The 16,608-nt window shown below is 37.1% G+C and overlaps 1 protein-coding gene across 2 annotated transcripts in view; it reads left to right on the top strand.

Annotated features, from left to right (window-relative positions):
• The window catches only part of LOC145674297 (glycosyltransferase 25 family member-like), a 95,623-nt gene that overhangs the window by 61,676 nt on the left and 17,339 nt on the right, over positions 1 to 16,608 (top strand). The window contains exons 6-7 of one of the 2 annotated variants that reach the window (XM_081744147.1): positions 47 to 213; positions 4,788 to 7,905. The exons of the other annotated variant lie outside the window; for it this stretch is intronic. Of the exons in view, the coding sequence (XP_081600273.1) occupies positions 47 to 89 (43 nt within the window). The 3' untranslated portion in view covers positions 90 to 213; positions 4,788 to 7,905. Of the gene's footprint in view, positions 1 to 46; positions 214 to 4,787; positions 7,906 to 16,608 lie in introns of those variants that run through there. 2 annotated transcript variants of the gene reach the window in all.

Raw genomic sequence — 16,608 nt, 5'->3', positions numbered from 1 at the left:
TCATACTTATTATAACTGTCGCTTTTTTCTTTCTATTCACTAATAGGCTAGGAACTAAGGAGGAGTGGATTTCTAAGATACTAAGATAGCGGAAAGGTTAACAACACAAATTATTGAAAATACTAACAACAGGAATGATAGCAAATGCATTTGTAACGTATGTCCTGAATTTTAATGGGATTGCTGTGTGCGCTTACGCTTATGTTGAGGAAGGTTAGTTTTGATTTTAAAATATAGTACTGATGTGTGGCTGTACTGTATTATCCAGCATACTTCTCACCAGATTCATTTTTGTCATCAACTACAGGGTGTTGCAAAAATGTTTTACAATATTTTGGGAACAGATTCCTTACATCAAAATAGGAAAAAAAATAATAATAATAATAATAAAGAGTTCATATGGACCTGTGCTCAAAAGTGGATAGTTTCTAAGTTATAAGATGCCGAAAACGTGAACTTTAAAAGTTCATAGCTCCACTACTATGGGCCTATCGTAGTAGGGTCAAGACATCACTGAGGAACTGGTATGTGAAGTATCCACATATCCGATGTTTAAGAATACTCCAGTACTTGCACACCAATTTTTAGAGAGGTAGGTGGAAAACTGATCAAGTACTCCCAAACAGCCTCTCTAAACATGATTGTACAAGTACCGGAGGTTCTGAAAGATGAATATTTCGATAGTTCACATATTAGTTCCTCAGTGATATGTTGACCTGACTATGGTCGGTCCTATAGTAGTGAAACTATGAATCTATAAAGTTCATTTTTTTTTTTTTTTTTTTTTTAATTTTCGGGACCCTATAACTACGAAACTGCACTTTCGACCACAGGTCCATATGATTTTTTTTTTCTTATTTTGATGTGAGGAATCTATTCCCAAAATGTTGAGACAGATTTTTCTAACACTTTGTATACTATGGAATCGTCAGGGGTTTGCGGTTTATACAAGGCTGTACTAAGAAGTAATATGAGGAATCAGAATCTCCCGAAATATATAACTTTATACTGGATAAAGCTTCATTTTAAGACTTTCCCTCCCTTTTTTTTTTTTCCGGTATCATCTCCGTTATAAGTTCTAACATTACACCTTAAGTGTTCAACAGCTGTTATTTCTATCAGGGTTTTCCTTATTTTTCAAAACATTACACAAATTGAAAGAACGATTTTACAATTTCTCTGTGTACTTTTTTTTTATATATATATATATATTTACAAAGTAGAAAGTAGTAAAACAGTCAGTGTTTTCAAAATGATCTTCATTGTACAGTAATTCTTCTCGAAGTTCTGTGACATCGCAACTGATTTGATGAGAGATTTGTTGACAAGTAGGGCCATTTCAATTTATGTAATTACTACACAAAATGGTAATTAGATAAATACAAGAAAATAACGCAAATAGTTTAACATTTTCTTTTTTATGTTTTTTTTTTTAATTTTTGTAATGTATTTTTAAAAATATACAATAAAAAGTGGATGAATATTGATGAAGACTGAGGGATATATTAAGTGTTTGGATTGAGCAGGATCGTATAGATTAATTAATTAGAGGAATATAAAATTACACGCGTAAATTAGGGCGAATTCGTATCAAAAAAAAATAACTATCATATTAAAATATTCGTAACTGCAAGTAATTTTTCATATATGAGAAACTATATCTTAACTAGGCCACAGAAGAATTATATACTACGTAAGTACTTAAAAACACAATACCAGTTGCAGAAGAAAAAAATGTGCGATAGTAGGAAACATTTAAACATATTACTATATAATGTATTTTTTCAGTACAGTGATCGGTTACTAACTCTTTTAAGTTCAGACGTTATTTCATCATTCATTTCATAAGTCTAAAGTTCACAATAACTGGAGGAAATGTTATGATATTTGCATAATATTTTATTTTATCTTTATGCATTCACATATCTTGATACGTTATCTCCTTTATTTTTATTGGCTTTCAATAAAAAAGAAAATATTTCTTAGTTACTGCAGAATTTATCCTGGGTTGTCGAACGTTTTTTTTTTTTCCTGATTTACAAAACAATGTAAAAATTCATCCAAGTTTTACTTATTTATATTGTTATTAAAACAGAGTAGATTACTATAATTTGCAAGTTCGTGAGCTTTGTTTCTTCTGCAGTTTATATATATGGTGCATGCTTTATTGACGTGGGAAGTATGTATTTTCTGCCTTGACTTTCACTGTATTAGTAACTGTTTCGTTTGGTTTATCTAGATGAGATAATTACAACAAGTTTGCTACTTCCCAGCTTTCAACAGAATTTCTCGTATGTCCTCAGCAGTTAAATTTCTGATTTGTCTTTCTCAATGACTGGGATAGTTTTCATTGTATTTGCAAAATTTTTGTGTGTAAAATGACAAAGTACTGTTAAATTTCTTCTACAGAAGTTCGTTTCAGATTTATGGTAGCAAATTTGGTACCCTTATCAGCTTCTGCGTTGAAGCACAGTTTCATCAAGTGTGTTTCATTTTTCTTGACAAACTTTCCAAAGACCGTCGAGTATTCACGGCTTTTGATGTCCTAACGCTCACTTTAACAACGAGAACCAACAAAAGTCCATAAGGGGATTTCACAGGAATATCTGTACAAGAGATGGCATCAATTCCCATTTATATGCCATCCGTTACACGTACATCACCGTTGACTTTTCCGTATAGCTGTACGCCATGCCCTGGTGAATGACAACACGACATGTCGCTGCCATGTAGGGATGGATATCTTAGCGGTACAATGACTCCAAAATGTTCATCTGGGGATAAACTGCATTGACTTTAGACTTTTTGTCCACCCTGAGTAGCGTTAAGTTTGCCACTATAGCAGTAACCGTAAATAAACATAAAGTCGCATGGAAAATTTAGGTATCCAGTCAGAACGATCTCTGGAATCAGAGGGATGATAGAAGTTAGCCCTCATTTTTATTACATGCCAACAGATACACCATGTCTCTTCCAGAGTCACTACAAACTTCGATCTGTCCCCTGCAAGATGCCGTTCTACAGTTTTCGACCGTTCGTCTTCCTCTTCATGATTTCTGAGGGACGGGGCATATGAATTCGAGTCGTATGCTTCTTTACCAGAGGTAAATCTTGTGCAATTATACGATTTACGGTTGCGGCGGAACGTTGCACTGCCCTTCCTAATGTCTTTTAAGTTGATTTTGAGTTCAACATCCTGTTCAGCAGCGAGGCTATGTGACACGTGGTCCTACTGATTAACGTGGAATCAGAACCATATGAGCTCCCTCCGGGAATCGAACCCGGGTCTCCCACGCCAAAGGCGCGTACGCCAACCGCTTAGCCACGAATGAGCTCTAGTGTCTTTTAAGATGGAAGAATTTTTTGGGGTCTTAATAATGACCACCCTACAAGTCAATAGGCAATACTTTGGAAATATTTACAACTTGTTGGGCGTGTTCACACGTGCTGTTACCTAGCGATCGTTTTCGTTACCTTAAACCTAAAAACGACCTTCTGTAGTTGATTGGTCAGTATTTTAGGTATTTTTCCCCCCACAGAAGTCTCTAATGTTTTTCACGGTATTCATACAGTTGCAATGTATTTAATCTAATATATATATATTTGGTGCGAACACGAGATAAAGATCTTATATATAGTGAATATTTTCATCAAATAGTACTGAAAATGTGAACCACAAACATTTTCGACGAAATCAGATATGGATTGGAGATCACGTCTCGGAGTTTGGTCACTGAATGTCTAAGCATACTGAATATAATGTGTCTGATATCGTTATAGATTTAAATGTTCGTATTGTGGTTAAGAGATTTTGTCTCACACTTCTAGTTTCATATTTACGCTTTTATTGTTATTAACTGTTTCTAGCCTTATACTTGTGTTATGGAGAAACTTCGTTCATTCTCTCCTAACACATACAGTATATCAACTGCTGATTGGTCATTATACAAGTTGACACAGTGCTGGTGGCTAAATTATTAATATTATTGCCTCTTGTACTGTAAACTTCAGTTTAATTCCGGTTGGAATGCACCGGAGTACGAATCCAACGTTATACTGAAGGTTTACATTTAATAAAGCCGCGATCCTTAAAAAGAGTTCAAAGAAACTATTACCATGCACTTTCATGTTGCTTGTATCTTACAGATTCGCAATCGGGTTTTTACTAAGTTTTTATTAGGAATCAAACGGAATTGAATCAGTTGCAACTGACAAGACTACTACGTGAATCAGTAGAGCAAGTGAAAACCGACAACACTGTTATCAAAATCGAACAGATAAATGCTACAGTTACTAATACCAGTTAAAAACATACCAAAGGCATAGGAGCCAAGTAATAATATGTATTTTTAATTAGCACGTAATTAAAAATTTTAAAAAATGATTAAATTTTAAAATTGAATCTAGTAATTTGCCCTTCATCTGTAATTGTCCAGCATATTCAATCTTAATTTACTGTACTAACATTTATTTATAGAAGAAATGAAAATATTTTCTATCGTACATATTGATGGTCCCATTGTTTTCTGGTAATACATTCATGTAAAAAGTGGCTTATTGAAAAAATATGTCATACCATCACTCACTGTAAGACAGCCATTTCTTATATTTTTGTATCAAAGTGATCTGAACACGGGATAACTTGCATGCTTCTGTTTCCATGCATGTCAAAACTGGGCTTTGAAATTCTAATTTTTCTTAGTGAGGACCTGCTCTTTCTGTATATTTATAGTTAAATCTAGTGAAGTACAATGAGCATGTAGTACTGGAATTTATTACCTTTACAGGTTTCTGGATTGAAAATAAACAAACCCGTAAGGACATGGAATATGCATGTTAGGTAGTTTTGCCGTATTGGCTGGGAATTAAATTATTGTGATAAGAAGAGAAGATAATTTTGCTCTGAATCATGTCATTGTTTTTTAAATGGGAAATTAAGTAATTGTATTACCTTGGTGTAATGTCATTACTGTGCGTCACAGTCTTCCGTATTTTGTTGTTGGATTTCTACGAACCTTCTAAAAGCTCCGAACTCCTAGCATCATGTGAACGAAGTTGTGAAAGCGTAAGTTTAACTTACGAACGTCCATACTATGAGTAAAAGAAAAGGTACTTTTATGTTTCATTATATGTACAGGGTGATTCTTGTAGAACCGAGTCCGACTAAAATGAGCTGTAATATAAAATACGGGGCAGTCAAAAATTCCCGGAATTTTATTGTAGCTCTTTATTACTATAACATAAGTACACATTTAATTAATCTCCTTCAAAGTTGGCACCTTCGGAAGAAAGAAAGAAAGAAAGAAAGAAAGAAAGAGAGAGAGAGAGAGAGAGAGAGAGAGACTCTCTCTCTCTCTCTCACACTCATTCACTCACTCTCTCTCTCTCTCACACACTCTCTCTCTCTCTCTTACACTTGTTCCACCGTTCCTACGATTGGTAGAAACACCGACGAAAGGCCTCTTTTGGTATCTCCCGAAGTTCAGCCGTCGCATTAGTTTTCATCTCTTCTATGTTGGCGAAATGGAAAAGGCCCATTTTTAGCTTTGGAAAAAGCCAAACATCCAATGGTGCTAAACTGTTTTAAGGCTATCAAAGTCCCTTTAGCAGATTTTCCCCAATTTGGATATGAACTTGATGTTTACGCGTTGCTTGATCTGCAAAATTGCACAACTGATCACCACACATTCCTTCGTTGAGCTACATTACTCGTACACTGCTTGTTATGATCTGTTCACACGTATCAAATTCATAATTAGGCAACCTAAGGACTGCACGGCACAAGATTCATTGTGAATGCATCGCAAATGCCAAAACTACATGAATATTCCGGGAACTTTTTGATTGCTCCTCGTATACTGTATAGATCGTAAATATACCGTATAGCTTAGCTCACGAATCTCTGTCGCGATTCTAATTCTTCGTTGGCGTCAATCGCGGCAGAGATTCGTGAGCTAAGCTGTATCATATCTCACTGAATGCTCTATGACGTCACTGTTTACTGCTTCCCTTCTGAGCAAACCACTGGAGAGGGGAAGAAGCTGCCAGATATTTTGTCATTGATAAAATAAAATATTGACAGTCAAACAGGAACCTAGATACAGTAGTTGATGGTTTTACTAGCATAGTATTCATGAATCCATGATTACGCGTACACTACCAACATTTGATTATTCCGTTCTTCTGCATCATTCCTTCCTTTCACGGTGAGCATGGTGGCTCACTGGTAGAACGCTTACCTCTGGTGTTTGAGAATTCTGGTTCGATTTTCGACCAAGTAAGTTTGTGGTGGACAACATCGTGTTCGTGGATTTTCTCGGGGTACTCCAGTTTCCTCCTATATTCTCATTCCACCAATTCTTCCATCATCATTCACTTGCCTTAATCATTCGTCTCCCTTAGCCCAAGGGCATAATCATGGAACGTGAAACAGATTTTCTCTCCTTTGATTTGCTTATTGCATTTCTCTCTGTTTTTCCCAGATTGTAAAACCCCGTTTCTACGTCACACATCGATCAGTTGGAAACAACTGATATATTCGCATACTTTTAATATAGATCTGATTCCAATATACGTTACAGAACCCAAGGTAAATCTTGTGCAAATTAAATAATGCACCGTTTTCATCAAAGCAAGCTTCTACCCGCTGTTGTATATTCTTTGTAGTGTTTCTTCGGTGGTGTTTCTGGTTTCAGTTGTTGTAACTTGCTGGATTTGTTCCTGTCTTTAGTGACCCCGCGTAGCGCAGTCACTAACGCTCTCGCTTTGGTGCTAGCGGTCCGGGTTCGATTCCTGGTAAAAGACACTCGGTCGAAAAGTTGTAACAGTTTTCAGGCCAAACATTCTGAGTGATGTTTTTCCTGGTTTTTCGTCATTCACACCAGGCAGATGCCGGGATGATGCCTTAATGGTTCAGAGCCGCTTCCTTTCTTCCCCACTCCTTTTTCCCCACTCCAATTCCCCGGGCCACCGAGGGACGTTATCCCACATATGTATGACGGGCTAACATGACAATAGATGCCGAAAGCTCAGAAATATAATCCCTTCCCCTGTTCCTGTTCTTCAGTAAACTCCATAAGAAAAATCCTTTAGAGATGACACGTTTCATGTCCTTGAATTATGCTACCAGTTGTCGGGCCATCTACACACCATTTGACTCTGCAAGGCCCTCAGAATAATTTGTAGTAATTTTGATCTGTAATCAACTGCAGCATTCTCAGCTAAGTCATAGGGCGATTCTATAAGAATCACTTTTATATTAATATTCAATTGTAGTGTTTGTAGTTTTTTGTTTGTTTGTTATTTAAGAGATCTCTGTGGATTTGATTTAGATTTTTATTTTCTACTTTTATATGAAGTTTTTTAAAATATTATTTTTTTACGATCTTTTGTTCACAATTGTTAACATTACGTAAAAATTAAAACTAAATACAATAGCAAAATTTTGGCGTTATACCGGTCTAGTACTTAAAAAGTAAGTACCGTGAAACAAAGTGGCCACTGTATGTGAGATATTTCTGATCAAAGATGTATTGGATATTTTCTTTCTGAATGAACTGTTTATGACACCATCGGGTAACACTAGTCTTGAGTATGAGTAAAAATCTCAGTAGTATTAGTTACGACGAAATAAACAGAAAACAGTGGCGAGAAACCCTGCTTACTTAGCAAAGAGTAAAAAGTACTTTTCATCGGTTTAACATACCTTCATCGTCACTTTTTGACAACCGTATGTTAGCCGTTCACAAAACTTCAGAGAATATTTGTAAGGGAAGAATACATATAAAATTAATGGATTTATCAAAGGTAATTGATAAAATAAGTAAAGTGTATAAAATGTCATGTTAATTAAGATTCCTTAGTTTAAAATATAATATATATACATACGAAAATGGTAAAACATGATATGTATCCTCGTCGCCATAAGTGCCTTTACATCGCAGTGACGGGTATGTGACCGCGCAGTACTCCAAGGAAGGGATGGTTGTATAAGATTTTTTTATTAATTTTGAAGAGTTTTTATTTTGACTAGGGAATTAACATAGGTGAAGGGAGTAAAGACACAGATTTGAAGCTTCAGTTCACTGTTATTGAAGCATCAGTGCACGAAAAGATTCGTATTCTCAGTTTTTCTATTTATTGTTTTATATGTTAAGTTAAACACCACAATATGTATCACTGATATCGCAGATCGTATTATTTTTTAAAATCGTGTTTGTAACCTATTGTCAAAACATTCATCTCCAGACATGATGTAGAGAGAAGAGAAAGAGATACGACATCTGTAATATATGTATATGTGATTCACTAAGTAACTGTAGAAATTAATTAAAGGACACATAAGAGAGCGAAAAGGAGCTCTAGAAGTCTGAACTTTTTAGAAACGTCCTAGATAGGTGAAAATATAGTTAAAAATTGCAAAGGATATCATGTAAATTACCTCTCTTTTCTTATATTCTAGTATACTTTTTCTTTCACATCCAAACATCTCTATTCAGAATTACGAGATAAAGGTGAAGAGAGAAACATTCCCATTTCAAGAATTATATAAGGAAAAAAATCTTTTGACTTAGACTAGATTCGAACTCGGAACCCTTGAATCCATGGCTCTGCGCTCTACCGATTGAGCTAACAACTTCTCCTGGAAAAACCTGATTTCTACAACTACTGGTTGCTGAATGGTGTGTATTAACCAAGTTTGCCGAGATAATTGCTTCATATAGCTATTGCAATAATAATAATAATAATAATATTAATAATAATAATAAAGCAGAAGAAGAAGATCAGAATTTAAAAAGTCGCATATGTTAAAAGTTTGACGTGCAGAGTAAGTCCTAATATGAGATTTTATTAATTATACATAATAAATGTAAGCGTGGTTTATTCGTGCGTGCTACTCAAACTGCGCAACTCACCACCTAGTCCCATAAGGGTTGTACAGTATGGTACAGTAGCCTTGGGTTTGGGTACAAAACCTCGCGGCCAGAACCTCGCGGCGACAACCTCGCGTACCAAAACCTCGCCTGGCCAAAACCTCGCCTCCCAAAACCTCGCGGCCCAAAATCTCGCCAGGCCGAAACCTCGCCTGGCCAAAACCTCGCCGCCCAAAACCTCGCGGGACAAAATCTCGCCGGGCCAAAACCCCGCCTGGCCAAAACCTCGCCGCCCAAAACGTCGCGGGCCAAAATCTCGCGGGGCCAAAACCTCGCCTGGCCAAAACCTCGCCACCCAAAACCTCGCGGGCCAAAATCTCGCCGGGCCAAAACCTCGCGCACCAAAGTCTCGCATGACCAAAATGTAAATGTTCCAACAGATGATAAGGATGACGGTATAAAAGACGCTGTTTCAGAAGAAGTATCACGGGTATTTGACCAAGTCCCGCGATACCATATGAAAATTCTATTTCTGTATTAGAGGATTTCAATGTGAAGGTAGGGCGACAGGATGTTTTTAAACTGGTTATAGGGAAAGAAAGTCTGCATAAGGAAAGTAATGACAACTAACGAGGTTAGTTTCGTGAAATTTGGAACATCCAAAAACTTAAAATTTTAACAAAAATCTAATAATATTTATGAAAATATGAAACAATATATGAGTTTTTACGACGTCCCTTGATTATGTCCTATAGGTTAAAGGAGACGTAGATGACCAGGATGAAGGAAATGATCGAATAAAGAAAGTGGGAGAAAACGGGAATAACCCGAGAAAGCCCACGCACACGATGTTTTGTATCTTATTATTATTATTATTATTATTATTATTATTATTATTATTATTATTATTATTATTATTATTATTTGTAATGTGGAATTGCATATTAGGAAACACATTGGGTAAATTTTAAAGAAAAGTTTCATTTGCGGCGAGGTTTTGGCACGGCGAGATTTTGGGCGGCGAGGTTTTGGCCCGGCGAAATTTTGTCCCGCGAGGTTTTGGGCGGCGAGGTTTTGGCCACGCGAGGTTTTGGCCCGGCGAGATTTTGTCCCGCGAGGTTTTGGGTGGCGAGGTTTTGGCCACGCGAGGTTTTGGCCCGGCGAGATTTTGTCCCGCGAGGTTTTGGGCGGCGAGGTTTTGGCCACGCGAGGTTTTGGCCCGGCGAGATTTTGGCCCGCGAGGTTTTGGCCGGCGAGATTTTGGGCGGCGATGTTTCGGCCGCGAGATTTTGTCCGTATACCGTAGCCTTGCGTCCTCCAACCGTGAAGAATGTTTCGGTTTGAACCTATGCGTGTCCTAAGAGGAAGGAGGAGATTGAAAGAAAGAGAAGTGGTTTAGAAATTATGCAAACGTAGAATATCTCACGAGGTGAGGTGATATAGAGTTCATCGTGTCTTTCAGCTACTACTCTATACAAGACATGCATCTACGACTTAACGTGGAACCCGAACCACACGACTCCTGACGGGAATCGAAACCCGTATCACCTCTAGTTCTATTATGGGAGACACAGGAACATGTAAAAATAATCGAAAATGAACGATATTAATGTTAAATCCATAGCTTTTGAGTACATGAATTATGTATGATACCCTCTATATCGTTCACATCAAAGTTTAGCATTATCTGCATGGAGGTTTAATGGGAGGCGTGAAAATTAAAAATTCCTAATTGAAAGATATGATTGTCTATTCAATAGCTTTCGGGGTCGCTGAAATGAATAATTACACTCCCGATACTATTAAAGCCCAAAACTTTACTCTTTCGTTAGCAGGAAGTTTATTCATTTACTTAACTCAGGACACCTTAAAGTTAAGGATATGAAACTCGATTCATATATTTCTAATTCAAAATTATTAGATACGTATTGTAGGTTAGACTTCTAAGGAGGGGAAGGGACAATTTACGCAATGATTTCCTTCACATTCGAATAAAATACTGCCCCATTATATTGCAAAAACTCATTTCGAGTGGTGTCATTGCTAATAGTGTTCCGTATTTGTTTATATCCCTACTCATTTATAACAGTATCTCACTTTTCCTGTGACGGGAGCAACACCTAAGCGAGCATTCAGTAAAGTAAATGTCATTAAAATCTATATTCATAGCACAGTGGTGCAAATAAAGTCTGAGCTCTTTGGCAATCTTTAGCATGGGAAGCGAATAAAGCCACCACATTGGCGAGCATTCAGTAAAGTAAATGCCATTAAAATCTATATTCATAGCACAGTGGTGCAAATAAAGTTGAGCTCTTTGGCAATCTTTAGCATGGGAAGCGAATAAAGCCACCACATTGGAAAAGTAGCTAATGAATTCCTCTCCGAAAAAGATCACCCCCAGATTTATTTTACAGGTGGTGGTTTATAGCTATACTTAAGTTTGTTGAAATTGCTCCAGTGGGGCGAGACGCTGAAGTCATTCGTAATAAGGGGGGAAGGGACATGTAAAAGTAGTCAAATATGAACAATATTAGTATCGAAATCATAGTTTTCGTGGTCGCTGATGAATAGTGACGCTGTCGATGTTGCTTAGGAACAAGTTAAGCCTTGGTTGGCATGGAGGTCAGAGTGGGAGGGTGACAGGCAAAAAATAAATAAATAAATAAATAAAATAAAATCGAAAATATCCTATATTTGTGTCGAATATATATTTTTCGGTATCTCTGACATAAATAGTAATATTCCAGATGTGGTATATGACCAAGGCCGGCCCCATTTGCATGCGGTTTCAGAGGAGAGAACCGGTGAAGATTTCAGAACAGTTCCTTTGACTTAAGTTTCAGTACACTGAGAGTGAAGAGTTTTAACATACAAATACTGGTGTCACATCCGGACCTATCAGAGGTATGATTTCTGGGGAACTGTCGTTGCTCCAGGGAGGCATTACCCCCTGATCAGTCCCTAAAATTCTTACTGCTTTACAGGGACATAGGCAGGAATTTATTTCAGTGATCGAAAGCATTTTTAGGGGTAAATTGTCCAGATGGTAATGTATACGTATACTAAATTCATTTGAAATCCCTCCAGGAGCTCATGTAGCATCGTACGTTCAACTGTACTTTTTCTGAGTCAAAACTTTGTCTCTCTCTCTGTCTCTCTGTCTCTCTCTCTCTCTCTCTCTCTCTCTCTCTCTCTCATATATATATATATATATATATATATATATATATATATATATATATATAACAGTAACAGGGTCGGTTGTAGACATTTCGTAACTGTAAGCAAACAATATTTAGGCGCCCCGCCTATATGATAATAAAATAATAGAATGCTGTAATGGACAAAAATTCTTCAGATAATTGTTACAATTACAAATTTCTTCAATATATAATAATTCAGTCTTCCTGTGAGTATTAAAGGAAAATGGCGAAATTAAACCTAATTAACTGTGGATGAATCATGACCAAAGTTCCAGTTTTAATAATTTATATCTTTTTTTATGAAATAAGCACAGGAAACAACTAAAATGTATACCTAAGATGTATTTTGACAAATACAGTTGAAACAAAAGTCGAAATAGAATAAAACTAATGATCTTCAAGTCTAACATTATCACAGGTTTGATTTTGACAAAGAGATATGCTCTTACACTTCATTAAAAGTATATTTAAATAGTGTTTTCTAGTGATACAAATATGGTAATTAGCTTAATTTCTCGTTTCCTTTGTTACTGTAAAGTTCATGTTATAAAGACACTTTTCTGGCTTTCAATTTGGCACAGTCTCTTATTATTGCATCCATATCAATTTCATTCAGAATGTCATTTTCAATGGCCATCAAAGCTAGTCCATTTAATCGTTCGTGAGATATACTTGATTTCAAATAATTCTTTATTAATTTTAGTTAAACTAGTTCAATACACAACAAATGACAAAAGTGTGTGTCTTAATTTATATGTAATTTGTCCCCGATCAGTGGCAGAACTTTAAAATCAGGTTTCTCCGCAAAAATTCTTTTCAGGGCCCTTTATGCCTATAGAACAATTCAATTCTTTCATGTTTCTTTCCAACATAGACGTTCGAAATCAGGCAGTAACACAATGTAAACACAAGCAATGATGCACCCAAGATTTTTCTTTGGGGTCCGAAGAGTTTTTCGGAATAGCCTACAAAATGCAAATAATTTTGTGTATTTGCCCCCTGAAATTGTGCTAATTGGGAGATCCAGACTCTCAGACTACCTGTTCAGTGTTTCGTCCACACATATTTTAGGGGGCCACTCCCCCCGGGAGGAGATCAAAATAATACGTCTATAATATAAAAATAAATAAAAGAGTACCAGCAGTGGCCCTCTGAATACTAAGTGTGCCCCCCGGAAGATTTTTTCTGAATGGAAAACTGCACCTATTAGGAATGCGCACGATACAAGATTTGTGGCTGTCTCGTCTCGAAAATGTGCTGTAAAAGTGATGGCTCGACTCGAAAAATGTATATTTCTCTATTGGAAGAGCCGTGTCTCGACTCGAATTTAGTCTGGAAAATCCTGTCTCGACTCGTCTCGTGCACATCCGTAGCACCTATGTCGGTGCATCCCTGAACACAAGTAACTAATAATCAAAACTCTACTTTGCATTAGAATTATTACTAATTATAGCTCCATCTAAATTTATTAGCAGAAAATGGATTAATAATTATTGTGGAGTGGAGTGGATTTTAGTTTAGCGTCCCGTTCAGCAGCGAGGCTATATGAGACGTGGACCTACTGATTAACGTTGAATCCGAACCACGTGAGCTCCCGCCGGGAATCGAACCCGGGTCTCCCACACCAAAGGCGCGTACGCTAATAGTTATTGTTATTTGTCATAATAAAACAAGCATCTGTATACGCTGCTGTGATTGAAAGTGAGAGTACTGAAAATAATACTTGTCATCCAAATGACCTTTCGTCGCTTTCGATTTTATCCTTTCAAGTTATATACTTATATGCCACGGGAAAACTAATTGTATTCAAACAAATTTTGAAATACATGAAATTTAATTCAGACCCGTAACCGAAATGACCGTATCGTTCCATTTTAATTCAACAATTAAATTACTGTAATCAGGTAAAATAAATTTACAGAGTCAAAAGAATGTCGACCTGCAAATTCTTTCGTTAACAGTGACTGATATTGACAACTCCCCACCTCAATATTTGTATGATTTTGTCCAGCACTCGAAAGAAACTTTTTCGATTCCCGGCGGGAGCTCATGTGGTTCGGATTCCACGTTAATCAGTAGGTCCACGTCTCATATAGCCTCGCTGCTGAAAGGGACGCTAAACTAAAATCAAATCAACTCGAAAGAAACTTTTTAGAGCCTTCGGTTGCCTCTTATCTTCTTTCACGTTTTGTAGCTTTCTTTTACTATAAAATGCTCACTTGGTTTTATATCGTTGGTCGAGTAATGAATGAAATGGTGGAATGAAGAAAGTGAGAGGAAACGGGAGAACCCCGAGAAAACCCACGCATACGGTGTTTGTCCACCACAAAGTTCACTTGGCGGGGGCTGAGATCGAGCCCGTGACCCCAAGCACCAGAGGTGAACGCTCTACCACTGATTCGTTAACTTTGTAGACGTATATGAAGAAATCACTAACAGAAAATAGCTGATAGCTTTACGCCTAACCATCTCAGCGACCTCGAAACTATGAACTCTACATGAACATCGGTTGTCGTTTTCGATCACTTTATATGTTACTCCATTCCAAGGTCGCAAGGTGTCTTGCCCCTTATCCCAATGCATGAAAAGCAAATGATATTTTCGCAAACAGCCAGGGAAAGAGTAACAGAACGCACACAGCTCGCTGTATGGCTTTAGGGCAAATACCTAAAGGCATAAGCAATAGGCCACTTGACCAAGAGCAATGTTGCCAAACGTAATACAATGTAAGCCCACGCGCAGCCTGTCTCTTCGCGTGACATTACCTTCGACACAAAATCACTGACCCTTCGAACAAGATAACATTGTTGCGCTCTCAGAGTCAGGTTTTAATTGCATTTGTGTTAAAGAAATGAAATGAAATCTTTAAGTTTTATGTCCCACGGTTGTGCCGGTTAGGCTAAAGGAGACGGTGAGGATGAGTAATGAATGAAATGAAGAGAGTGGGAGGAAATAGGAGAACCCCGAGGAAACCGACGCACACGGTGTTCGTCCGCCACAAAGTTCAATTGGCGGGGGCTGGGATCGAACCCGAGGCCCCAAGCACTAGAGGTGAAAGCTCTGCCACTGAGCCACCGCGGCCCTAAAGGAAAAGAAAAGAAAAGCGCACCCAAGACAATACCTCTAGAGTTGTGGGGAAACTTGTCCAAATAGACTTTTCTTTTTTCCTTTTATCTATACAGGATTATGCGCGGTCAACATTATAACTGTTACATTTTTCATTCTCTGTTGCAAGAAAATAATTGACATAAGGATAGGACCTGTACTTAAACGCAAAATTACATAAACGGTCTGGTAGTTTTAGTTAGAACGATCCGTCAAGTGGAGGTGGGGTAAGTTCTCAAACATTTAAATATACGACGTCTTATATACTGTAGGTGCACTACGCAACCAGTTACTAGAGAACAAACCCCGAAGTAGCACTGCTATCAAAACGAGACAATACGAGACTATTTACAGTATTAGTCTCCTTTCAACCGACAAATAGCGGTCTCAGTCTCGTCTCGATAGTTTCGAAATAAATTATATGAAATTATTCCACACTAAATTCGACAGTAGATAAATAAAATACACCTCCAATAGTTCTCCCTATTGCTTCAGAATATATAAAGGATGCATCATTTTCTACTAGATAAAGTATGAATTAGCAATTCATATACAACATTTAAAAATACATATGTCTGTTTCCATTAAATATACTCATTGTTTCTTAAATTATTTATTTACTAATTGAAATACCCGGCGTTGCACGGGAAGAATAGGTTTATATTTCAAAGATATATTTGAGATTAGTTTTCCCAGTAGAATACCTATTTGAATCGGAATGAAATAGTACGAATCCATTTCCAGCAGGAGCAAATGAATTAACTTGCCGCTAACGAAGAATAAAAAGTTGGGCTTTTATGGTATCGGGAGTGTCATTATTCACTTCAGCGACCCCGAAAACTATTGAATAGACACTCATATCTTTCAATTAGGAATTTTTAGGACCTCGAAAGCTATGGATTTAACATTAATATCGTTTATTTTCGATTATTTTTACATGTCCCTGTGTCTCCCATGATAGAGCTAGAGGTGATATGGGTTTCGATTCCCGGCAGGAGTCGTGTAGTTCGGGTTCCACGTTACGTCGTAGATTCATATCTTGTATAGAGTAGTAGCTGAAAGACACGCTGAACTCTATATCACCTCACCTCGTGAGATATTCTATTTTTGCATAATTTCTAAACCACTTTTCTTTCTTTGAATCTCCTCCTTCCTCTTAGGACACGCATAGGTTCAAACCGAATCTTTCTTCACGGTTGGAGGACGCAAGGCTACTGTACCATACGCGTACAACCCTTATGAGTTGCGCAGTTTGAGTAGCACGCACGAATAAACCACGCTTACATTTATTATATATAATTAATAAAATCTCATATTAGGACTAACTTCGCACACCAAACTTTTAACAATGCGACTTTTTAAATTCTGTTCATCATCTTCTTTATTATTATTATTATTATTATTATTATTATTATTATTATTATTGC

Source organism: Thermobia domestica, chromosome 17 (genome assembly GCF_964235325.1).
Source record: "Thermobia domestica chromosome 17, izTheDome1.hap1.1, whole genome shotgun sequence".
In the NCBI taxonomy this organism is placed as follows: Eukaryota; Metazoa; Arthropoda; class Insecta; order Zygentoma; family Lepismatidae; genus Thermobia; species Thermobia domestica.
Note: the sequence above shows the minus strand (reverse complement) of the source record. Positions and strands in the feature narration are given on the sequence as shown.